Source organism: Megalobrama amblycephala, linkage group LG24 (assembly GCF_018812025.1).
Source record: "Megalobrama amblycephala isolate DHTTF-2021 linkage group LG24, ASM1881202v1, whole genome shotgun sequence".
Lineage (NCBI taxonomy): Eukaryota > Metazoa > Chordata > Actinopteri > Cypriniformes > Xenocyprididae > Megalobrama > Megalobrama amblycephala.
In genome coordinates this window covers 25,139,624-25,167,364 of record NC_063067.1, presented here as the reverse complement: position 1 = coordinate 25,167,364, position 27,741 = coordinate 25,139,624, and the positions used below count along the sequence as shown (strand labels likewise).

General features: G+C 39.3%; 1 protein-coding gene across 1 annotated transcript in view; it reads right to left on the bottom strand.

Annotated features, from left to right (window-relative positions):
* The window catches only part of slc9a8 (solute carrier family 9 member 8), a 67,140-nt gene that overhangs the window by 33,010 nt on the left and 6,389 nt on the right, over positions 1-27,741 (bottom strand). The window contains 2 exon segments of the mRNA XM_048177531.1: positions 17,580-17,638; positions 20,344-20,424. Coding sequence (XP_048033488.1) covers positions 17,580-17,638; positions 20,344-20,424 — 140 coding nt within the window.

Here is a 27,741-nt window from a genome sequence, read left to right as displayed (position 1 = left end):
AATTAGTAAATGCATTTGCGCCAGTTAGTGCGCCCATGGGCGTGCTTGGTCTAAAAAAGAGGTGTGTTCAGGCGCATTGCCGGCGCATTGCTATTTTAAGGAGCTGAAAATAGACTGCGCCATAGACCAACTCAAACCTGGTCTAAAGTCTAAAGTCTAAAGTCAATGGCGCAATATTTTTTTTTGTTAGAGCGCGTTGGTAGAAACTGCGCCTCTGGGTGCGTCCACAGTGCGCGTTGACTTTGCTTATTACACACAGGGATGCGCATCACACAAACATGCCAAATATTAAAAACAAAAGGATTACAGTGTAAAACAATATTATTGTGTAGGCTACATAAATATAAAAATGTAATGATGAATAGTCATTGCGTGTATTAGAATTAGGCTACCTATTTTCAATTCAGCCTATTACTACTTATAATGATGAACGAAATTGGCTAATTAATTGAACAATCGTGCCAATACACACACACATATATTAACTGACTCATCGCGCGGAGCTATTTGAAAGCCTGCATCCAACGCAGACGACTGAAAGATTGACTGGCCACTTAACAGGTAATTTCAGCAAAACATCTGATGCCAGAAGACGAGGACACAATCACTGCTAATTCATCCCACGCCTTCTTCACCAGCTTTGGTGGATTTCTGCTTGTCCTGTAGATGATCTGCTCGCACGCTTTAACTTCGCGCACGAGCAGATCGGTTTCTTCGCTTGAAAAGCGTTCAGCTTTTCCGCCAACAAATTCCGCCATGTAAATAGCAATCCGCCATGGAGGAGCGCATCTCGCTCTTAAAGGGAATGGGAGATGACACTCTGATTGGTTTATTGAACGTTACGCCCATTACTCATTAAGAGAATAGGGACAACCCATTTCAAAAATGCGCCCCGGCGCACAGACCATTTTTCCGTCGTTAAAATAGCAAAAGTGGATTTGGACACGCCCTGAGTACACTTTGCGTTTAGATCATCAAAATAGGGCCCAATATGTGAGAAGTCTCATGAGCTTAGAAAGAGCAACCTCTGAGCAATAAAATATTCCTATAATGAAGTCTTGAAAGAGACTGCAGAAAGACAATAAAGAGATGTTCTAAGTTTCTTAAACCACTCTCTCAGTTTTGACTCTTTTTCTCTCAGATATTTGTCATGTCTCATTTCAGTCTACTCTTATTTCTCCTAAGGAATTTTAGGAGAAACATCTGAAACTCTATGGATACTACAATGAGGATATATGAGAATCACAACTAAGTCTCATGAGGTTAAGAAAAGCAACCACTGAGCAATAAATTTGTCCTATAGGTATGAATTTCATAAGAATTCCATAAGAAATTCAAAATCCATATGAAGTCCAATTCAAGACTTCTGAAGAGACAGAATTGCTTTATATGATGAACAGAACAGGTTTTAACTCTGAACAATGCACATATGGCGTTGTATGGATTATTTTTATAATGAACTTTTTGAAACATCAACATTTTGGTGGATTGAACTTTCAATTGAGGGAAAGAAATATAAAATATATTTATTTGTGTTTTGAAGATAAACAAAAGCCTTCTGGGTTTGGAACGACATGAGGGAGAGTAAATTACAGAACTTTTATTTTTGGGTGAACCATGCCTTTAACTCTTTCTCTGCCATTTACAGTATTTTCTGTCATTAATGACAACACTTTCCCACCATTGACGGAATTTTCCAGCAATCCATGTTTTCACTGTTATGCGGAAGGGGGCGATATTACACATATTCTGAAAGAGTATGGAATCTCCGGATGCAAAAGCAAGCAAAGCAGCAGCAGAAACAAGCGATAGAAGCATTGCTTAAGCTAATGCGATCATCAAACATTACGCAGCATATAAATCAAAACTGCCAAAACTGTTACCAAACAAAATGTCAACCCAGGATGAGGTACAGGACTGTGCAACCTTTGGGAGTGTTGATGGATGTGATCATTGCTCTGAATCCAATCCAGATGTAAAACGTGACTTAAGTAGGGGAAAAAGATGTACTCAACAATCTTTGTTCCGTCATTGGATACTGTTTCGATTCAGTCTTACTTGAGACAAATATTTATTACATATTTGCAGCAAATATTCACTCTTGGTGAGAATAAGTCTTTTGTGGAATCATAGTAGTGATATTAAAGAACATAAAAAAAGCACTTCAAATTAGCCACTTAGGTTCCATTTCCATTAGGATGTTGCATTAGGAAGATGCTGCCTATGTAGACAACAGACAACGATGCAGCCAACTAGGTCTTGCTGAAGGCTGATTTCAGGCGATCCCTGTGGCACCAAACATGTACCTCACAAGGCAGAAAATGCACACATTTCAGCACTTTTTTAATTAGAAATGGGGCTCAGGAACGTTGTGGCAAGACACAAAGTGCATTGGGTGCAAAGCCTTTAGTTATGAACTTGGAGCATATGGGCAGACGGTTAAAGGTGCTTTGTGTCCATCTGTAGCAGTGACAAGAGAACAGCATGTCATAGCTTCAGGAGGACAAGTTGCTGGCAAGAACCGGCATGCTATTTTGAGGCTAGGCTCAATCAATCAATCGATCCAATTCATTACAAAATTTTCTTTTGGCTCATCTCATCTTTAAACTAATAGTCGGCTCACTGATTCTTGAGAAAGGAGACAAGACATGTCACACAACTTTTCCTGTCTTTATTTTGTAATATACCAACAGTTCTACTTTGAAATGAGTCAGAGATGATCATTAGTATGTTCTTAACACAAACATACCATTTCATTTGATTTTCTCTTTATTATTATCACTCACTACCCCTAAAACCAGCTGTCCTCAACTGAATACTTCATATTAGTGTTGCCAAATATACTGGTAATCCAGTACCAATTTCGATATTGAAATTAAAAAAAATAATAATAATAATAATGATACTAGCCTATCTCCAGTATCATTAGTAACAAGTACAGGGTCAATTCAATACCCTGATAGGTATCTTTTTAACATTAATTAACTCATTTTATTTATTTAGTATTTTTTATTTTAAACGGGCCTATAATGCCCCATTTTACAAGATGTAAAATAAGTCTCTGTTGTCCCCAGAGTGTTGTATGTGAAGTTTTTGCTCAAAATACCCAACAGATAATTTTTTTATAGCATGTTAAAATTGCCACTTTTTGTGGTTGACCGAAAACGCGCCATTTCAGTGTTACCGACCCGGTAACACTTTATAATAACGTTCAGTTAAAAGTCATTTGTGACTTATTAGTTAATGATTAACAAATAATTTACAAAACATGAATATACATTTATAAATGATTTATAAGTTATATACTAATACTTTATTAATGTTTTATTCATTCAATTACAAGTCATTTATAAATTATTTGTTAACTATGAACAAATCATTTACAAAACATGGCTATACATTCATAAATGATTAATAAGTGATATGTTAACATTTTATGAATGTTTTATTAATTCAGTTATGAGACATTTATAAGTTATTAGTTAATGATGAACAAATCATTTACAAAACATTACAATATACGTTCATAAATCATTAACACATGTTATGCTAACAATTAAAAAATTTGTTGTAAGTTATCTTAATTAAATAAATCAAACAGATCATTAGTAGTAGTTTATAAGTTATTAGTTAAGACATTATTTATCACAAAATAATTGAAGTATTTATGAAAAAAACGTTTTAGTATCATTATCTCAATAAACAATTGTTAATCATGAACAAATGTTGAACAAACCATTAGTAAATGATCAGAATATGATTTATTGATGAAGTTGTAAGCTGGTCTGTGTTCAAAAGCACAAACATTCAGGTATGCTAAAGCACAACTTTTAAGAAGAGTAATTTATTTGTTTTGAAGTGGATAAACATTTATAAATGCCTTACAGTCAGGTGATTCCAGTGGGTTATATTAAATCCTTTCACTCATCAGCATAGCCTTGTGTTCTGTGTGGAGTGTTTGGGGTCTAGTGATGAAGTCATCCTCTGATCCAGATTTACCTTCCACTGAAGCTCACATCAGGTGCACAGAGTTAAACACTCCATATGTGTCAGAGAAGACAGCTGTCTATACCCTCACTAGTCAGCACTTACACTGCAGTACACACTACAAAGTGTTCAACACCTGTTATAGATGATGTGTAAATGCATGAATAAATCATTTGCAAAGCTTTCTGCATACCCTATTCTAAAGTGTAAACTATTCATCATTTATAAATGTGTTACACATCATTTGTAGACCTTTCTTACCTGTTACAAATTATTTGTATATGTATACAAGTCATTTATAACACTTTCTGCATACCCTATTCTAAAGTGTAAACTATTCATCACTTATAAATGTCTTACATATCATTTGTAGACCTTTCTTACCTGTTACAAATTATTTGTATATGTATACAAGTCATTTATAACACTTTCTGCATACCCTATTATAAAGTGTAAACTATTCATCACTTATAAATGTCTTACATATCATTTGCAGATCTACTTTATAAATTATGTACAAACTAAAATCTGTAAATTTACCATTTATTTGCCATATGCAAAGTATACCTTTCAGTTACAGGATCTAAAAATCTATACGAATCCCGATATTTAAATTATATATTTTTATATAAAATTATAATATTTTTATGCAAATATATTTTACTATTATATAGATATCTTTGAGCCCCTAACTCACCTCTTATATCTAAATATGACCACATTTAGCCACTTCACAAAAATAAAAACGCAATATTGATATATTTACAGTGACTGTTATCTTAGTTGATATACTGTTGTATAAAAAGAATAATTTTAAGCTCCCTACTCCACCCTATAACCTTAACCATAACCATTTTGACAATATACGTAGTATAACAGGCAGATAAATGTACGTTAGTCACAATCATTTATTTAAAACATTACAAAAAACAGTAACGTTATACAAATCAGACAAAACTACGTATGTGCTACATTACCAGCGAAATGACAGCAAATCATAAATTTGTGTGAGTTACAGAATGAAATTAAAGTGTTTAATCGCTGCAAACATTCCTCTGATCTGCATTTCCATCCTTTTAACCGCCGCGCTGAATAACACAGCAACTGAAATTCGGCATGTCGCAAACACTCTATGGTAGTCGCAAATCACATGTGACAGCCGGTGACAGCCAATAAGGAGCAAGGTTTGACGTCACTGCCGCAAACTGTGTCGTATTGTGAGAAGCGCTAATTTTGAAAGTTATGAAACGGCGGATTGATACGATTAATGTATAATGGTTATATTACTTTATAAGAATCTTTTCCTTACACAATTGCATCGTCTGACTTCTGAAGACTTGAAAAAAATGCACGAAATAACGGACTACGTTTATTATCGGTTTATGGTGTGTTTTCATGTTATGGTGAGGAGCTGTTCCATTAAAAACAAAATAAAAATTAAATGATTAAGTGTTGGTTAAACGGTGGCAGAGTGACCGTGTTTTTTTTTTTGTTTTTTTTAATAATGTAAAGTTTAGGCTTGGGTAAAGTGATGGAATGAGATGGATCATGTAACAGGAAGGTCTACAAATGATATGTAAGACATTTATAAGTGATGAATAGTTTACACTTTAGAATAGGGTATGCAGAAAGTGTTATAAATGACTTGTATACATATACAAATAATTTGTAACAGGTAAGAAAGGTCTACAAATGATATGTAAGACATTTATAAGTGATGAATAGTTTACACTTTAGAATAGGGTATGCAGAAAGTGTTATAAATGACTTGTATACATATACAAATAATTTGTAACAGGTAAGAAAGGTCTACAAATGATGTGTAACACATTTATAAGTGATGAATAGTTTACACTTTAGAATAGGGTATGCAGAAAGTTTTGCAAATTATTTATTAATGCATTTACACATCATCTATAACAGGCGTTGAACACTTTGTAGTGTGTAATGCAGTGTAAGTGCTGACTGGTGAGGGTATAGACAGCTGTCTTCTCTGACACATATGGAGTGTTTAACTCTGTGCACCTGATGTGAGCTTCAGTGGAAGGTAAATCCGGATCAGAGGATGACTTCATCACTAGACCCCAAACACTCCACACAGAACACAAGCCTGTGCTGATGAGTGAAAGGATTTAATATAATCTACTGGAATCACCTGACTGTAAGGCATTAATAAATGTACATCCACTTCAAAACAAATAAATTACTCTTCTTAAAAGTTGTGCTTTAGCATACCTGAATATTTGTGCTTTTGAACACAGACCAGCTAACAAATTTATCAATAAATCATATTCTGATCATTTACTAATGATTTGTTCAACATTTGTTCATGATTAACAATTGTTTATTGAGATAATGATACTAAAACAATTGTCATAAATACTTCAATTATTATGTGATAAATAATGTCTTAACTAAAAACTTATAAACTATCTACTAATGATTTGTTTGATTTATTTAACAAGATTTGTAAATTGTTAGCATAACATGTATTAATGATTTATGAAAGTATATTGTAATGTTTTGTAAATGATTTGTTCATCATTAACTAATAACTTATAAATGTCTCATAACTGAATTAATAAAACATTCATAAAATGTTAACATATCACTTATTAATCATTTATGAATGTATAGCCATGCTTTGTAAATGATTTGTTCATAGTTAACAAATAATTTATAAATGACTTATAACTGAATGAATAAAACATTAATAAAGTATTAGTATATAACTTATAAATCATTTATAAATGTATATTCATGTTTTGTAAATGATTTGTTAATCATTAATTAACAAGTCACAAATGACTTATAACTGAACGTTATTATAAAGTGTTACCGTCGGTGTTCAAATTCTATGTGCAAGTATTTAAATCTGCTTCAGTCGCAGGAAACAATCGCTGTGTGTTGAGTACAGTCCTAGAATGTTTTAGCTAGTCGTTAAATGTGTGCCGGGCTTAATAGGGCGGAGCTTCACAAGCTGATTCTCCGATGACAGGATTCAGCCAGGATGCACAATAATGTCAGAAACTGTGAATATATGCTGCATGAAGATAGAACAACAGGTATTAGTTTAGTTCAATTATGGTTATAACTTATATTGTCTTCTTGTTTTTATCCACTATGTTAGTACAAGCCTGTTGTACTGTCCGAATGATGGCCAAAACTTTACAGATGAGTTTTATGAAGTTTATTGTACTTCACACAAAATAAGAAACGTCCGTTTTCACTCTAGAAAATATCTGTAAGAGCTTAATAAAACACAGTGCAAGTGTGCATTAAAATATTATCCATAAACTCTCTCTCTTTCCCTTGTATTATCATCAACATGCACAGCGGAGTACACAGAAACACCCATTACAACTAACAGTAAACAAATATATAAAGACCTTATGCCTAATCGGGTGTTGCTTAACCCTCTGGAGTCTGAGGCTGATTTGGGGCCTGGAGAAGTTTTGACATGCCCTGACATTTGTGGGGGTTTTTTCAATTGTTCATAAACATATTAATGGAAAAAGTGTCATTACACTGTATTCAGCACGAACTAGGCTACCCTAATATGTGAGAAATTTTGTTGTGTTTGTATTTTTTAAGGGATAACGTCTGTGCGTGGTTATTGAAAAAACAAAAAACTTAAGTCACTGAAATAAGGCCAAAAAATAATATTATACATGTGTTGACAAGACTTCTGGGTATTGGAGATTGTAGACTAGAGTTTTTGCTTCAAAATGAGGTAAAAATTATCCTGCCTACTCGTTCATATAAAACAATAGAGAGATTTAAATTTTGTAAGAAACAAGAAATTTTGTCAAGAAACACAGTATGTGTGGAGGAGTGAATCATCATGAATAATACTGTAATTCACACCTGAGAAGACAAAAGAATCGAATTATAAGCTGTAATGACCTGCATATCAATAAGCTCTTTCAGTCAGGTAGGCTGTGAAAAAGCCCTCTGTGATCATGTCTCAAGCTCATCATGGTGTATCAAACATACAGAAAAAAACAGCAATACTGTGAAATATTATTACAATTTAAAATAATGGTATTCTATTATATACTTTAAAATATCATGTATTTCTGTGATGCAAAGTGTCTGAACAATTAAGTTACCTCTATGGCATTTCATATAGGCTTTTAGCTTAAAAGCATGCACATTTGGAGAAATACTGATGGATTCTCATATGTTTATGTCAATTTTCTATACAGAGGAGTAATATTTATTCAATATTTATTGTCATTACAATGAGCGCTGGATACTGCGTTTTCAATTCCTACTTGCAGCCGGAGGGCGCTCTGTGCACCTTTAGTCCACAAATGCCTCCTAAAGAAGAACAGGCCATGTGACAATCCAGGAACTAACTGAACTAACAGAGGCTTCCGGAGATCGCTAACTATGGCTATGCAAAACACTTTTGAAGATAATAAATACACGATTGAGACGATGTATACATGTATTGAAGAATTTGCGTCTGAATAGCGCTAGTGTTACAATAGAGACACGGAGGCAGAGATAATAACAATCCAGGTAAGTTTATTCACGTATAAGCAGAGCACAGGGTGATGGTAAGCAGATAATGGAATGATGAGAGATGAGGAGAATATGATACTGTCCTGATTATGTCTTGCAGATGCAGATGATGGAAGGAGCTGGCGGAGACACTCACACACACAAGCAGGTAAGTACACACGGGGAACAGGAGACGAGGGAGCTGGAGGAGACGGCTGGAGCAGGTAGATATGGCGTTGGGAGTCCTTAAGGTAAGCATACATAAGACGTAGTGCAAACGAGACCGGACAGTGAGTGTGTGTGAGTGTGGTGGCTTTATACTGGTGCTGATTGCGGTGCTGATGAGTCACAGGTGGCGGTGATCAGTATGCTGGTGATTGAGTGCGTGGGTAAGGGAGTGAGGTGGAACCTGACGTGTCTGTGACAGTACCCCCCCTCCCACGGCCCGCTCCTGAGGGCCGCGGACCCCGACGTCGTGGTGGTCTTCCTCTAGGGCGTGGGGCAGGTCTGTCTGGGTGATTGGCGTGGAAGGTCTGTAACAGGATAGGATCAAGGATATCATTCTTGGGAACCCATGAGCGTTCTTCGGGACCATAGCCTTCCCAGTCGACGAGGTACTCTAGCTGACCACCACGGCGCCGGGAATCCAGGATTTCATGAACCACGTAAGCTGTGCCGTCCTCCAGGATGAGTGGAAGGGGGGCTCGGCGGCTGCCACGTCAGGTTCTGTGGAGGGAACAACAGAAGGGTGGTGAGGTTTAAGCAGTGATACATGGAATGTAGGGTGGATCCTACTGTACTGTGCTGGGAGTTGAAGACGGTAGGTGATGGTGAAGGGGCAATGAAGTGGGGACTCAGCTTCTTGCAGGGCAGACGCATCCTGATGTCCCTGGTGGACAGCCAGACCTTCTGCCCCGGTTGGTATACTGGAGCTTCGGAGCGCCGAAGGTCGGCTGTCGTCTTGCGTCTGCGCAGGGCTCTCTGCAGTTGGTGATGAGCTGAGTCCCAAACCCTCTCGCCCTCCCGGAACCAGTAGTCGACTGCGGGGACGTTGGAAGGTTCCCCATCCCAGGGGAACAGTGGGGGTTGGTAGCCGAGTACGCACTGGAAGGGTGTCAGTCCAGTTGTGGCTTGGCGGAGGGAGTTCTGTGCGTACTCGGCCCAACCCAGGTACTGGTTCCAGGAGTTCTGGTGGCCGTGACAGAAAGTACGCAGGAAGCGGCCTATCTCCTGGATCTTGCGTTCCGTCTGCCCGTTCGACTGAGGATGGTATCCAGATGACAGGCTGACGGTCACACCCAGGAGGGAGAAGAAGGCTTTCCAGACGTGGGAGACGAACTGGGGTCCTCTGTCGGAGACTATATCTTCAGGTATTCCATAATGACGAAAAACATGATTAAACATCAATTCAGCAGTTGCCATGGCGGTAGGTAGACCCTCCAGGGGTATCAGGCGGCAGGACTTTGAGAAGCGGTCTACCACCACCAGGATGCACGTGTGACCGTCAGACTCAGGGAGATCTGTGACGAAGTCCACTCCCAGGTGTGACCAGGGTCTCTCAGGAACGGGCAGAGATAGGAGCTTGCCGGTGGGAAGATGGCGTGGGCTCTTGGAGATGGCGCACTCCCTGCAGCCCTGCACGTACCTTCTGACATCGTTGGCCATGTTGGGCCACCAGAAGCGTTGTTTGAGCAACGAGAGGGTCTCATTGACCCCCGGGTGACCAGTGCCAAGTGAAGAGTGGGTATTGTGTAGAAGTGGAGTGCGACGTGCCCGTGTGACGTATTGCAAGCCTTGAGGGCAACCCGGCGGAGTGCGTGTGGAGGCATTGGAGGAGGGAATGGTTTCTTCGGACCACTGGATGGGGTTCACGAAGATGGACTCCGGCAGGATAGTTTCAGGATCCTCAGGCTTTTCCTCAGGGGAATGGAGGCGAGACAGAGCGTCAGCTTTGGTATTTTTTGAACCAGGGCGGTAGGAGATAGAGAAATTTAACCTTGAGAAAAACATGGCCCAGCGAGCTTGGCGAGGGTTGAGTCTTTTGGCAGCCTTCAGATATTCAAGGTTTTTATGATCAGTGAGAACTTGGAATGGATGAGTAGCTCCCTCCAACCAATGCCTCCACTCCTCGAGGGCAAGCTTGACGGCCAGGAGTTCGCGGTCACCGATGTCGTAATTGACCTCCGCCGGGTTGAGCTTGCGGGAGAAGAAGGCGCATGGATGGAGTCTACTTGGTGTCCCCTGCTGCTGCGAAAGGACCGCTCCCACTCCGGTGGTGGAGGCGTCCACTTCCACGATGAATGGGAGCTCTGGATTAGGGTGGACGAGGAGGGGAGCGGTGGTGAAGGCTCTTTTAAGGGTCTCGAAGGCGTTGGTGGCTTGTTGGGACCAGGACAGAGACTTGGGCTGGTTACGGAGTAGGTTGGTTAATGGACTGACGATGGTGCTGTAATTCTTGATAAACCGGCGGTAGAAGTTGGAGAAACCTAGGAAGCGTTGGAGTTCTTTGATTGAAGATGGAGTGGGCCAGGACTGAATGGCGGAGACCTTCCCTCGTCCATCCGGATGCCACTGTGATCTATTACGTACCCCAGGAATTGGACAGAGGGCTGGTGAAAGGAGCACTTTTCAGCTTTGAGGAAGAGGTTCACCCGGTAGCAGATCGATGGCACAGTCCCATGGCCGGTGTGGAGGAAGCTTGGAGGCGCGTTGCGGGCAGAAAACGTCACTGAAGGGGGCGTAGTCCGGGGGAACATCCACGGAGCGTTTCTCGACAGGGCTTTCGATAGAAGTGGCATTCATGGAGAGAGACTTGGAGAGTGGAGACTTTGGAACAGGAAGCGTTGGGAAGCAATCTGGAAAGCAGTGGTCGCCCCACTTCAGGACTTCGCCCGTGCGCCAAGAGATGGTAGGGTTGTGTTGTTCAAGCCACGGGCGCCCTAGAACCACGTCAGCGGTGGATTCCTCCAGAACCAGCAGATGTATCTTTTCAGAATGCAGAATGCCCACGCAGAGTTGAAGTGGTCCCGCACAATGACGGATGTTCTTACGGCTCAGGGGTTTGCCCGTGATGGAGTGGATCTGATAGTTAACCGGAGACGGGGAGATCTTGAGTTGTCGACAGAGGGCGCCTGAGATGAAATTTCCTGCTGACCCTGAGTCGAGGAGCGCCACCACTGGAACAGAGGTATTTGCAGCAGTAAGGATTACAATTGTCGTGAGTGGTTTCATTTTCTGAATGGAGGGGAGAATAGCACTCACCACGGGCCGAGGAGGACGGGTTGGGCATGTGGAGATAACATGCCCCGGAGATCCACAATATAAGCATAAGTTCAGGGTCAGCCTTCTTTGTCTTTCATTCGAGGTGATACGTGAATGGTCGATTTGCATTGGCTCGGTGGCTGGTTCTGGGGAGCTGACGGGTTCAGACCGGCGGAGGAGGTTGGTGGCAGACGACTGGCCCTGGTGCTCGAGGAGACACGACTGCATACGAGAACCCACGCGGATGGCGAGTTGGATGAAGCGTCCAAGTCCCATTGAGTCCTTGTATGCAGCGAGATGCAGCCGCACGTTGGGTTCCAACCCTTGACGGAAAGAGGTGATGAGGGCTTGTTCATTCCATCCGCTGGTGGCGGCTAGCGTTCGGAACTGCAAGGCATAATCATTTACAGAGAGATTCCTTTGCTTTAGATTATAGAGTTTCTCACCAGTGGAAGAATCATTCAGAGGTTTCCCGAAGACCTCACGGAAGTGAGAGAAGAACGCCGAATATGATTGGACAACAGGGCCTTTCTGAGTCCACAGGGAGTCTGCCCATTGCAGGGCCTTACCTTGCAGTTGCGAAATGATGAACGCTATTTTTGCCGTGTCGGTAGTGTAGAGGTGCGGCTGCATCTCCAGGACCAGTTCGCATTGAAGAAGGAATCCGCTGCATTCCTCCGCCGATCCTGAGTAGGGCGCCGGTTTGGCCATGGGACTGGCGGTGAATGCTGGCGAAGGAGCGGTGACGGAGGGTGCGGAAGCTGCAGCGGTGGATGGTGATGGTGAGGATGGCTGTGGTGTGAGTGCTCGGCGCAGTGCGTCTACGAGCTCTTGAAACGGGTCGTTGGTGCTCATGCTGTGAAGTTGTTATGGTCCGGTCTTCTGTTACAATAGAGACACGGAGGCAGAGATAATAACAATCCAGGTAAGTTTATTCACGTATAAGCAGAGCACAGGGTGATGGTAAGCGGATAATGGAATGATGAGAGATGAGGAGAATATGATACTGTCCTGATTATGTCTTGCAGATGCAGATGATGGAAGGAGCTGGCGGAGACACTCACACACACAAGCAGGTAAGTACACACGGGGAACAGGAGACGAGGGAGCTGGAGGAGACGGCTGGAGCAGGTAGATATGGCGTTGGGAGTCCTTAAGGTAAGCATACATAAGACGTAGTGCAAACGAGACCGGACAGTGAGTGTGTGTGAGTGTGGTGGCTTTATACTGGTGCTGATTGCGGTGCTGATGAGTCACAGGTGGCGGTGATCAGTATGCTGGTGATTGAGTGCGTGGGTAAGGGAGTGAGGTGGAACCTGACGTGTCTGTGACAGCTAGCTCCGTGGGCGTGGCCGCATTAGCAGATAATGAACTGAATCACGGACTTCTGACATGGCTCCTTTTTCATACAGATTACATAAACAGAGAATATTGGTTTTCGATTTGACTTACACGATTTAAAACCTGACATTTCAACGTTTTTTTAGACATAAGTCTCATTTTTGTGTCATTAGTATTCACTAAGTAACAGTTAAATTTCTGAGAACTATCAGATTGGACTTCGTTCAGAGGGAGACGAGAGATCACACATCATGTTAGTTTTCTTTATTTTGCAAAAAGCACAACATTTTGTTTTTACTCTGAGTGTACACAAATAAAAGAAGATATTCAACAGATTAAAATGAAGTATAACTCTTAAATGTATGTGTAACATTGACGGAGTATTTTGAGTCTCTTTCACACTGGTAAGAAAAAAACCGAGGTGGTATTGCCAGCGATACCTCAGACTCCAGAGTGTTAATAAACTGGTTCAACTCCGATGAACTGTAATAAAGTGCTCTCACCTTCATTATTGCCATATCCAGTATCACTCTGGAGACTGTAATTAGAGCTTAAGCTGGATCACAAACAGTTTGTACTTATATATCCTTGAGTAGCACATTTTTAGCACAACCTCTGTTTTGTATTGTCCCTTTGTATTGATATTCATTCACAAAGCAGTCCGGTGTGAAATGATTTGCACAGACATAAATGAATTTCGGTAGAATTGAGGAAGCATTTTCTTGGAAAGAAAAAATGAATCCACCTCGTGTTCAGTGGCTCAGATTTCAGGAGTAAATGGAGAGACTATGTGGATTAATCCATCCAGCTACAGAAAACCTGAAGCGCTAGGGAGACATTATCATCAGTGCAGCAATGGCGAACTGTGTACAACTCGCTGTGAGCTCGCTCAGGGCGGTTCTATGTTAAAACGGCAGTGTCTGTCAACATTTGTGGGCGGGGCCTGTGGCTAATGTGACGTCACACTGACAGGGATCTGGAAACGGCTTGTTCTGAGACACTGCTTATGATTTATGGGGATTAAAAAAAAAAAGGGTGGTTGGATTTTTATCATTATAGGGTGGTTGTGTACACACATTGCCAACACACATTTATGTCCAAGCACCATGCAAAAAAGAAATTTTGCATAATAGGTCCCCTTCAACACAGTTTAAAAAAATGCTAAAAGGCTAAACAGTTCCAATGTTTTTGCAATGGTACTGAAATGTGAACTGTGTAGTGTGAACCATGAAATTTTGGTATTGGTAACAACTACTGAAATATTGGTATTGTGAAAACACTTCTTCATATATAATGTAATATTTATATAAATAAACATTAATATATCTTGAAATAATAATAATAATATGAAATATTACTACGATGCAAAAACTATAACTATAAATTAAATTTCAGCATTACAAATAATGTGTTGTGTCTGTGTCACTACTAAATTACATTTAGTAGTGACACTAAATTACTACATTTCTGATTATTATCAATTTTGAAAACAGTTAGTATGATAAAACCCACCCAGAGAAGAGAGTAAAGCACAACTCTGTAAAGCACAACTGTGTGAAGGTGCCCTAAGAAAAGTGCCTGACTGTGGTCAGATGAACGAAAAAAACTGCCTAAATATACAAAGATCTTGAAGATTGGTCTTGCAAAATTACATATTTTCTAAATCGACTAGATGGTTACATGAATGACTAGTCAATTTTGGAAATATGTTTTGTACATTATGTGCTTTCTAGATACATGTTTATGCCTAATCAGTGGTCTACAGAAGCAGAAAAGAGTTGAAGCATAGTTTAGAACGAATGATGTAGAGACACGCTCCAGTTGAGCTGTTCATTGAGAGGGTCTCTGGTTACCAAAACACAGCAGGAACTGAGGGGCCCTCTTGACCTTTAGACTTCCTGAAACAAAAGGAAGCTCTGTACTCACAGAGCCTGGCATCACCTCACATCCCAGACAAAAATGTTAATTAAAGCCAGAGATGAAAAGGTGGAGAGAGGAAAAGAAAAGAGAGGCAGGCATGAGAAGCAAATGGGAACTAGAGAGAGAGAGACAAAGATTTTGTGAAGCCCGAGAGAATGAAACAGGAGACAGAACGAGAGTGAAAATAAGAGAAGAGGAAGGAAAAGACGGAAGCGCAGGAGAGTGGAGAGACGTATGGTGCATGGAATGATTTCCTCTGCTCTCAAAACTTTTACAATGTGCTGAATACTTTAGCTAGCATTATAAATAAAAAATATTAAAAATAGAAATAAAAATAAATATATATTTTTATGTATATGTCATTTTCATGTCAAGACATTTTTACATTTGAGTTATGCTTTACCAAGATGAAATGCACATCACTGCACTTCAGCTGACATTACAAGGCAAATATTTATTTTCTATTGATGGGTTCCTACACATTTTCAATTTCAAAATTCCACACTTTTCCAGACTCAAATTTCCAAACCTCTCTGTAGATTTCTCAGACCTTATTTAACAAACGGTTCATTAAACAGCATTATATCTGGTATATAGTACAATCATCTGGAAATATTTTCTCAAGAATTTTCCCATTGGTTTTCTCAAAGTGATAACATGTGCTTACATGATGAGAAGAAACCTAAAACGCTTTATAACTTGGGCTGAAACGATTAGTCGACATTATCGACAATGTGGACAATAAAAAATTGTGGACAAATATTTTTGTTGTCGAATAGTCATTTGAACTCATACAACTTATCTTGAGGGCCCGCAATAACGCAGTTTGACCAGTGGGGCACTGTAACGCAATAATGTAATAATAGATCAAACATACCGATTAATCAGTGAAATAATCGTTGCTTAGTCAATGAACCGTTCTAATAATCATTAGATTAATCGCATCAAAATAATAGTTTTTTTTGCAGCCCTATTTATAACCTGCACTTGTTTGATAGATTTATTTTTTAGAAATTCTTAATTCTATATTTCATAGGGGAAATAGTCTGGAAACACAAATATTTTTCCATACTCTGTTTTCCTTTTTCCATACTTTTCTAGACCTGGAAAATACTACAATCAAATTCCAGACTTTTCCAGACTTTTCCAAACTGCGTAGGAACCCCGTGTAAATACTTCAATAAAAATAACATGTCCATATTCATATTACAGAGACAGTCCACATGCAGCAACCTGAGGTTAGATGTCTAGATCAAGGCAAGGACACAATGGTAATAGCTCATTGGCCACTCCTTAGTGTATTTGGACCTGCAATGTCTCTTTTTTCACCACTCCCAACAAAAATAGTTATTTGCTGTTTCATATTTGAGTGCATAAGTTTGCTATTTAAAGGGAAACGTTTGATCCTAGTCTTTTGTACTTTAATGTGTGTGTTTATATGATTACCTGTGATCAACAATCACAGACATATTCAGTATGGTCACATTGCATTTGTACTGTAAGCTTAAATGCATCATGACATATCTTGGACAAAATCAATGCACCACCTAATTGTTTAGAAAACAATCATTACACCAAAACTATGGTTTCAATAGTTTGTTTCAGCTGCAGCTCTTAAAGACAATTCATTTTTTTTTTTTTAAATATATTGTAAAATGTAATTTATTTCTGTGATCAAAAATTTTCTTTAGAGTCACATGATCTTTCAGAAAGCATTCTAATATTATAATCTAATTTGCTACTCAAGAAACATTTCTGATTATCAATGATGAAAACAGGTATGGTGATTAAAGAAATATTCTGATTAATTACTCGCTCCCAGGCCATCCAATATGTACATGACTTTAGGCTTTGGAGGAAAACATTCCAGGATTTTTCTCCATCTAATGCAGGTGAATATTGACCAATGCAGACCATTTTTGATGGTCCAAAATCCATATTTAGGCAGCTTCAAAGGGCTCCACACGACCCCAGCCAACAAATAAGTCATTTTCAGAAAAAAGAAAAAGAAAATACATATGTTTTAGTCTAGCTACATTTTGCTCGCCTTAGTCTAGCTCTGCGAAAAATACATTTTTGGCTGAACTATAACTTTAATATTTTTGTGGAAACCGTAATTCATTTTTTTCTAGACATTTTTGATGAATCAAAAATCAAAATAACATTATTTATTTGAAACTGATTTTTCTGTAACAAAGTAAAAGCCTTTACTGTTAATTTTAATGAATTTACTGCATTCTAAAGTATCAATTTCTAATAAAAAATAAAAAAATGACTGTCCTCAAGTTTTGAATAGTATTAGTGTACATGAGCAACACTTTATGACACCTTTTCAACAACAATTCTGACATCAACATGCAAAAATCTCAGTCAGATAAGTACTGTATGAAATCAAGTAATGACAGAGTGTCCGCTTAACTAAATTCCCAGTTGGTCAAAGGACCTGGCTGACAACGTGTTATTGAATTACCAAAGACTGATGTTAATACCAGTTACAAACAAGGTAAAATAAAATCAAAGCGCTTCATCTGTGGTTTATAGTGATGGCGAGAGCTTCATACCTTCCAGTTGGCCAACTGCTGAGACTCAATGATCTTGATAAATGCTCCCATCAGAATCCCTGAAAAAGAAATCCAAATATATGGTGTACATTTAGGAGTTCAGCTCCTGTCAAACTTTTTGAAGAAGTAATTACCTGCAATATGAATATTTAACAAAAGAATAGGTTTAACTAACTAACAATATTTTGTAGTGTGCAACTAAGGCACAGTTTACCCAAAAATGAAAATTATCTTATTATTATCATTTTTATTTTTTACTATCTTGTCATTCCTAAACAAATCTTTCTTCTGTGGAACATAAAAGAAGATATTTTTTTCTTTCCTTACAATAGATCTTAGGCAGGGTGCCACATTTAATTTTTGTCAGAAATGAAAACAAGGCTGTGACTGACAGAAATTCAGTGTGTACAATGGACTATACTGTAGTTTAAAAACATGCCAAATGTTCAGCTGTCAAATCACCGTTCCACAAATTTCAGCAAACAAAAACTCTACAAAACAGTTTTGAATGTTGTGAGTTTTGACATGTCTATTCCTCACAGTTCTATGGCAGTCAAAACTGTTAGGTTACCAAAAAAAATCTTTTGGAATAACATGAGGGTAATGATGATTTATTAATTTATAAATTTACATTTTTGGGTGAACTATCCCTTTAAATGTTTACTCTGCGACTGTCTTTAAAGGGGACCTATTATGCAAAATTCACTTTTGCATGGTGTTTGGACATAAATGTGTGTTGGCAGTGTGTGTACACAACCACCCTATAATGATAAAAATCCAACCACTCCTTTTTCCCCATAAATTATAAGCAGTGTCTCAGAACAAGGCGTTTCCAGATCCCTGGCAATGTGATGTCACAAAAGCCACAGGTCCCGCCCACGAATGTTGACAGACACTGCCATTTTAACATAGAAACACCCTAAGCGAGTTCACAGCGAGTTGTACACAGTCCGCCATTGCTGCACTGACGAGAATGTCTCCCTAGCATTTTAGGTGTTCTGTAGCTGGATGGATTAATCCACATAGCTCTCTCCATTTACTCCTGAAATCTGAGCCGCTGAACACGAGGTGGATTAATTTTGTTTTCCAAGAAAATGCTCCCTCAATTCTAACGAAATTTGTTTATGTCTGCGTGAATCATTTCACACCGAACTGCTTTGTGAACGAATATCAATACAAAGGGACAATACAAAACAGAGGTTGTGCTAAAATGTGCTACTCAAGGATATATAAGTATAAACTGTTCGTGATCCAGCTTAAGCTGTAATTACAGTCTCCAGAGTGATACTGGATACAGCAGTAATGAAGGTGAGAGCACTTTATTACAGTTCATCTGAGTTGATTTACGGAAATAAAGTGTACCAGTTTATTAAGCGCCACCCAAAAAGGCATAAGGTCTTTATATGTTTGTTTACTGTTAGTTGTAATGAGTGTTTCTGAGTACTTCGCTGTGTATGTTGATGATAATGCAAAGGAAAGAGAGAGAGTTTATGGATAATATTTTAATGCACACTTGCACTGTTTTATTAAGCTCTTTCAGTGATTTTCTAGAGTAAAAAACAGACACTGCTTATTTTGTGTGAAGTACAATAAACATCATAAAACTCATCTGTAAAATTTTGGCCATCGTTCGGACGGGGTCCGGTACAACAGGCTTGTATAAAAACAAGAAGACAATATAAGTTATAACCGTAATTAAACTAAGCTATACCTATTCTATCTCCATACAGCATATATTAGCAGTTTCTGTCATTATAGTGCGTCCTGACTGAATGAATGAATGAGGCATTTATATAGTGCTTTCATATGTACTACTGTACAACCAAAGCGCTTTACAATCATATCAGGGGTCTCTCCTCATCCACCACCAGTGTGTAGCATCCACTTGGATGATGCGACGGCAGCCACAGTACAACGGCGCCAGTGCGCTCACCACACACCAGCTGTAGGTGGAGAGGAGAGAGAGTGAAAGAGCCAATTCAATGGATGGGGATTATTAGGAGGCCATGATTGATATGGGCCTATGGAGGGAATTTGGCCAGGACACCGGGGTTATACCCCTACTCTGAGAAGTGCCATGGGATTTTTAATGACCACAGAGAGTCAGGACCTCGGTTTAATGTCTCACCTCTTAGGCCGAGCGCAGCAGCTCATTTGCATTTAAAGGGCCCACACTGAAATGGCACGTTTTTGGTCAACCACAAAAAGTGGCCATTTTAACATGCTATAAAAATTATCTGTTGGGTATTTTGAGCTAAAACTTCACATACACACTCTGGGGACAACAGAGACTTATTTTACATCTTGTAAAATAGGGCATAATAGGTCCCCTTTAATAGCTTTGCACGCTAAGAGGAACTGATCAATCCCTACGAAATCTTAGAGGAACTGCATTTGTGTTCATTCAGGCTCACATTGTGGAACAGGACAGCCGTTTCATACACACCTACTCTTGACCTGATGACAGCTTACTCTCTCGGTAATAATTAATACCTTTACTGCTGCACGTTTACCTTTGATCAATAGCGTCCCCACCCTTTTTGTCCTCGCTGTATCTTATTCAAGTCTATTCATTATTGATAAGCAAATAGATTGTTCTTAAAACAGAGTGATCTGATTTCTAAGAAACATTGCTTAGCGACATGCAACAGGAACATGTTCTGTTTTGTGTTTTATCAATTGCTTTAGCCGACATTGAATAGAAACATATAAAGAGGAACTGTGAGGTAAAAGTGCAAGAGAATGAGATCATAAAGACACTTACCCAACGAGACCACAGCCACACTCTCAGGCAAAAAGTGAAGCTTGAATTTAATCAGCAGGTGCACCAAAATAATACAAATACCTGAGAAGAAAAGAAAAAAAATAAAATAAAACTGAAATAACCATTCCAAACAAAAAAGTTACTACAATTATAGTTACTGCAATAACACAGTGATATCTTGTGGTATTGGCACCACAGTCATCAAGTCAAGAAAGAAAAAATGTTTTTAAAACATTAAACTAATTTATCATTGTTTTACTATAACAAGTAATTAAGGCACTAATATAAAAAAATCTTAAAATTTCAAATCAGCATATCAGAAAGATTTCTGAAGGATCATGTGACACTGAAGACTGGAGTAATGGTGCTGAAAATTCAGCTTTTATCACAGGAATAAATTATATTTTACAATATATTCACATAGAAAACATTTATTTTAAATTGTAATAATATTTCACAATATTACTGTTTTTTACTGTATTTTGGATCAAATAAATGCAGCCTTGGTAACTTCTTTACCAAGTAACTCTTCTTGGTAACTAAAACATTAAAAAAATGTACTGCCCCCAAACCTTTGAATGGTAGTCTAACTACGTATGTTTAATAAAGGTTAAAGAAAGGTTTTTTTTTGTTGTTTTTTTTTATGTTATTAATTATTATTTACATTTTTGTATGTACTTATTCCTTCATCATCTTTCTTTTTGTCTGTTTTTTTTTTCCAAACAGATGTTTAGTGTTTAATTTTAAATATGCAATAAATGATACACACAACAAGTGTCTACATTGTCTAAAAGGTAAAAGGTCTAGTCAGATATAAAGAGACAGGATGTGACGTCCCCAGCCTAAACCTATTGGTGTAATATGCGGGGCTCCTAATTGGTTCATACCCACTAATTACCAACAGTATAAAATGGCGCTGAATTTCTAGACGGGGGGGCACTTTCTGGGGAGCTTTCCTCGGGGGTGGCTCATTTTTGTGTTGACCTGGCATGTAGCATAATTCCTTTGTTATTCTTTACTTTCTGATACACCCCTAGATTATTTTTTTTTTTTCCCTGTTTATTGTTTTCGTTTGTATAATTTGTTGGACTTAATAAATCTTTTTTTGGAAATTTGATTTCGTGGTCTAATCCCTCTTTTATGTTGCGGCTTATAACGAGTGGGTCGTAACATAAAATTGGGCGCTCGTTCGGGATTGCTACATGTTCAGGTAAATGCAGAGTTCTGAGTGTGATCACCTGTGTGAATGAGTAGACTTCAGGAAGTTAGAGTGTCCTCAGCTGGGTTTACAATCCTTCCATCGAGGCACTGTTTGTTGTTTTAGTTTGTTGTTTTGCCTTTCTTATTTTTGAAGGTTATTCTGGACGGGGGTTTTAAATCTCTGTCGGGGGTACGCTTCGGGCTTTTGGTATAATGCCAATTGTCCTTGAGTTCAGCGTTTAAATGCCGCCCCGAGTCCGGTACACCTTTGAAGATCAGGTAGGTTTAGTTAGTTTGTTTAGTTAGGAACTGGAGTCTCTCATTTTCATCTGGTGACACTTTTGTTGTTTCTCCGTATCTGTGTTGTTTGTAATTTCTACCGAGTATGAAGACAATTTGAGGGATGGCTTGTGGTAAGTCTTTATTTGTTTCAACTAAGGTGGAGTTTTTCACCCGGAAGGGGTATGTGTGACGATCCCTGGCGAGGTGGCTGACGGGATTTGTAGTTCTAACGCTCTAGTTTGTCAGCGTCTCATGCTTCAGTTTAGCGGCGTCTCACGTGTGTTTGTATTGTTGTTGTGTTTGCTCTGCTGCCTCTCTTTCTAAAGATGTCATCGGTGATCGAGGATTTCTTCGCATTTCCTTCAGAAATCTTGCTGGATAGATGTACGAAGGAAGAGCTGTTGCAGATTGCCGAGCGCTTTGGTGTTGAGGTAACGAGTAATGATAAGAAGCTCAAAGAGACGCTGATGAAAGTTGTGAGAGACGCACTTTACGAGTTGGGTGTTTTAGAGGTAAGAGCTCAAACTATAAATCCTGATGTGTCTTTAACCTCTCCTCTTTATGATGCCGATCAAAACGCAAAGTTTAGTGAGATATCTTTGCAAGAGAAACGGTTATGTGTTGATGCGGAAAAACTTCGTGCCGAGCGTGATGCATGTGCACTGAAAGAGAAGGAGTTAGAAAAGGATTTTGAGATTAAGAAATTACAACAGCAATTAGAGATGCGTAAAATGGAGTTACAATTTGAAAAAGAGAGACAAGAACGAGAGTTCCAGTTAAAGAAACTTGAGTTAGAACTGAATGCAAAAGCAGTTGAAATTCCTGTTCAAGTTTCATCTGATGAATTCGCGCACGCTGCACCTGTGTTTGACGTTTATAAAAACATTCGATTAGTGCCGCTGTTTTTAGAGAAGGAAGTGGAGAAGTATTTCCAACATTTTGAACGCGTTGCAGAGTCGTTGAAATGGCCAAAAGAATTTTGGACCTTACTGTTGCAGTGTGTTTTAGTGGGGCGAGCACAAGAGGTGTATTCAGCGCTGACTATTGAACAAAGTGGTTAATTATGAAATCGTTAAGTCTGCTATTTTGCATGCTTATGAATTGGCACCTGAGGCATACCGCCAGAAATTTAGGAGTCATGTTAAGTTTGAGAAGTGCACTTATCTTGAGTTTGCTAGAGAGAAAGAGAACCTGTTTGATCGCTGGTGTTCTTCTGTAAAAATTACAACGAAAGAACAGCTTAGAGAGCTAATTCTTCTAGAAGAGTTCAAAAATTGTGTCCCAAGTGCTGTTGCTATGTATCTCAATGAACACAAGGTGGCTAAATTGTCTGATGCTGCTCTAATGGCAGATGAATTTGTCCTTACTCATCAAGGTTCTGTTCATCTAAATGAGCTAACTAGGTCAAAGTTAAGCATCTCTGTTAAAAATAAAAGGATGGTTGCGCGGCCGAATGCTGTGTCAAATTTTGCTGACAATACTTCAGTGACACGCACAAAAGGTGAGATGGTTTGCTTCTATTGTAGAAAGCCAGGACATAAAATTTCAGACTGTGCTGTTCTCAAAAAGAAAGATAGAACTGTTAAACCTGTTGGTTTAATTTCTACGTCAAGTGTAAATTATAGTCCTAACAAGCAGATTGGGCAGGTGAGTGTCACTGTAAAGGAGAAAGTTAAAAACAGTGACTTTGGACCATTTCTCACTGATGGAAGTGTTTCTTTGCCTGACTCTGATGAAAAGGTTCCTGCGCGTATCCTTCGTGATACTGGGGCGGGACAGTCGTTTTTGCTGGAAGGACTTTTGTCTCTGTCCGAACGTACTGCCACTGGGTCTCATGTGTTGGTTCGAGGGCTTGAAATGGACTACATGGAAGTTCCTCTACACCGCATTCATTTTAATTCCAGACTTGTGTCAGGTGACGTGGTTGTAGGAGCTCGTGCAATGCTTCCTATCCCTGGTGTTACTTTTATACTTGGCAATGACTTAGCTGGGGGAAATGTTTGGGAGAAGTCAGATGGTGATGTTCCACCTATAGTAATTCCTGTTGTGGATGAATTGAATGGATCTTCTGACTGTCCTAATTTATTCCCTTCTTGTGTAATAACTCGAGCAATGGCCAAGAGACAAATGTTTGATGAAACAGAAAATGTTCTTACTGGTACTTTTCTTGATTCTGTAAATTCCTCTCAACCAGAACCCAGTACTGTGTACTGAAGTTGAAGATGTGAACCCTATGCATGAGTTACCGTCTGATGGTGAACATAAGATGAATATGTCTGACTCCATGTTTGAAAGTCCATTAATGTGTGACGACCATGTTAACACTTGTCCTTCATCTTCACTTTATAGTGTGACTCGAGAAGAATTAATATCAGCACAGCATGCAGATGAAACTCTTCAAGAAATGTTCTCCTTGGCTGCTGGAGGAGGAAAGGAGACTTCATCTTTTTATTTTTTTAAAGATGGATTACTTTGTAGACGACAACCTGTGAGTCTTGACACTTTCCTTGATCCTAGGATCCAAATTGTAGTTCCACGTACTTTTCATCAGGCCATCCTACAGCTGTCACATCAGGGCCTTGCTGGTCATATGGGGGTACGGAAGACGTATGATAGAATTCTGAGGAAATTCTATTGGCCTAGAGTCAAGAGGGATGTTATTAACTATATACGGTCTTGTCACATCTGTCAAATGACTGGAAAGCCAAACCAAAAGGTTCCTTTAGCTCCTTTACAGCCCATTGCAGTAGTCACCACTCCTTTTGAACACTTGATCGTTGACTGCGTTGGTCCTTTACCACGATCTACGGCTGGGCATGCTTATTTACTTACTGTAATGTGCCAGTCTACACGTTATCCTGCAGCTTATCCTTTGAGATCGATTACAACTAAATCAATTTTAAAGGCTTTAGTGAGTTTTATGTCTGTCTTTGGCATCCCAAAAACCATTCAGTCTGATCAGGGCTCAAATTTTATGTCCAGACAATTTTCTAAAGCTATGCAACAACTTAAAGTTAAACACAACATCTCGAGTGCCTATCAGCCTCAGAGTCAGGGAGGGCTGGAAAGATTCCATCAGACTCTCAAGTCACTCTTGAGATCATATTGTGTTGAACTTGATTGTGACTGGGAGGATGGACTTTCTTGGATGCTGTTAGCTATTCATGAGGTTGTTCAAGAGAGCACAGGTTTTAGCCCAAATGAGTTAGTGTTTGGACATACTGTCAGGGGCCCTATTGCTGTCTTGGCAGATGAATGGAAAACATCTGATCCACCCGAGAATGTCTTGGATTATGTGAGTAGTTTTCGTTACAGACTTTATGAAGCCAGAGCTATTGCTCTACGAAAATTAGGTAAGTCTCAAGGAAAGATGCAGAGGTTGTATGATCGTAAGGTTAAGTCCAGAAGTTTCCAAGTAGGAGATCAAGTGCTCGCTTTGCTACCTGTTCCGAGTAGTCCATTTCATGCTAGGTTCACTGGACCTTATACGATAGCGAAGTGTTATTCTAACAATAACTATCTTTTAAACACGCCTGATCGTAGAAAGAAAGTACAGGTTTGTCATGTTAATTTATTAAAATCATATGTGACTCCTGTACCTTCTCTGTCTATTGCTGCTGTGACAACTACTGAACTTCTAGATCCGAGTGTCTCTACAGTATCTGTAGATGTGGTTGACGATCCGGAGGAGACTAAAGGTCCTTCTCGGGGAGAAGTGGAAGGGCGCCTCAACAATTCTGAGGTTCTAGCTAATTTAGCCGGTTATCTGTCTCATTTGTGTGAACCAGAGAGGACAGATATAATTAAGTTGGTAAGTTCATTCCCCTCACTCTTTTCTGATGTTCCTACCCGAACTCATGTCATTGAACATGACATTGATGTTGGTATGGCTCAACCTGTAAAACAACATCCATACCGTGTAAATCCTCTAAAAAGGAAGTTGCTTCAGAAAGAGGTGGATTATTTACTTGCTCATAATTTAGCAGAACCTAGTTTCAGTTCTTGGAGCTCTCCCTGCATTTTGGTGAGTAAATCTGATCATTCCTATCGTTTCTGTACTGACTACAGGAAGCTTAACTCTTTGAGAAAACCTGATTGTTTCCCTCTTCCCAGAATCGATGACTGTGTAGATCGTGTGGGCTCTGCTCAGTTTGTTAGTAAATTCGATCTTCTAAAAGGCTATTGGCAGGTGCCCTTGACCTCACGTGCTAAAGAACTATCTGCTTTTATTACACCTGATAGTTTTCTACAGTACACAGTTATGCCTTTTGGAGTTCGAAATGCTCCTGCTACTTTTCAGCGGTTAGTAAATCGAGTGCTGTCTGGGTTGAGGGGATGTGAAGCTTACCTGGATGATGTCGTTTTGTACAGTTCTTCTTGGTTAGAACATCTCGCACAAATTAGAGAGCTTTTTGAGCGTTTGGCTGAGGCTAACCTGACTATAAATCTTGCCAAATGTGAATTTGGCAAGGCCACCGTGACATACTTGGGTAAGGTAGTTGGTCGGGGGTGTGTAAAACCCATCAGCGCTAAAGTTGAAGCTATCTGTAGTTTTCCTGTTCCAGTTACCCGTCGCGAGTTACGCCGTTTTCTTGGGATGGTAGGTTATTACAGAGGCTTCTGTCGGAACTTTGCGACTGTTGTTGCCCCTCTGACCGATTTGTTAAGCCCAAAGACGTCTTTTAAATGGTCACAACAGTGTCAGTGTGCCTTTGAAAATGCTAAGTCTCTTCTAGCCAATGCTCCTGTGCTGAAGTCGCCACAGTTTGAAAAACCCTTCCTCCTTGCTATTGATGCTAGCGCGTACGGTGCTGGTGCTGTTCTTTCGCAAGATGTAAATGGGATTGAGCATCCGGTCAGTTATTTTTCAAAAAAGTTCAATCATCATCAGAAAATGTATTCGACAGTGGAAAAGGAGGCTTTAGCCCTTGTTTTAGCCGTTCAACACTTCGAGGTCTATTTGAGTTCAGTCTGCGGTCCTATTGTGGTATACACTGACCACAACCCATTAACATTTTTAGATCGAATGCGTGGTAAGAACCAAAGAATTCTGAGATGGAGTCTAATTTTACAACCTTTTCACTTGCAGATTAAACACATCCGTGGCAAGGATAACTTGATAGTCCGATGCTCTTTCTCGTGCATAAGAGATTCCAGTAGTGTCGAAAAAAAAAAAAAAAAAAAAAAAAAAAATTCTCTCCTTTTCTCTTTTTCAATTCTTCCCTCTATCCTTCTTCGTTCTCTCTATTTCTTCTCTTTGTCCTAGGGCCCAGGATTTCGGGAGTGAAATGGAGTGGGAGCATGGAGATGAGTATTGTTGTAATATTTAAACTTTTGTTGTTTGCATTGCAAAATTGTTTTTTTTTTTTTTCCCTTTTGTCGGTTCTTCAGGGAACCTCCTTTTGGAGTGGGAGGTGTGACGTCCCCAGCCTAAACCTATTGGTGTAATATGCGGGGCTCCTAATTGGTTCATACCCACTAATTACCAACAGTATAAAATGGCGCTGAATTTCTAGACGAGAGGGGCACTTTCTGGGGAGCTTTCCTCGGGGGTGGCTCATTTTTGTGTTGACCTGGCATGTAGCATAATTCCTTTGTTATTCTTTACTTTCTGATACACCCCTAGATTTTTTTTTTTTCCCTGTTTATTGTTTTCGTTTGTATAATTTGTTGGACTTAATAAATCTTTTTTTGGAAATTTGATTTCGTTGCGGCTTATAACGAGTGGGTCGTAACACAGGAGAAGATGAATTTTGATTGTGCTGTGTCACTTTTTTCCATAGTAATGTGCTGTGCAGGTTTATAATTACACTTCAACCTATAGATTAAACCTCCAGTGTCACATTATGAAGATATTACTTTAAAGGGGACCTATTATGCAAAATTCACTTTTGCATGGTGTTTGGACATAAATGT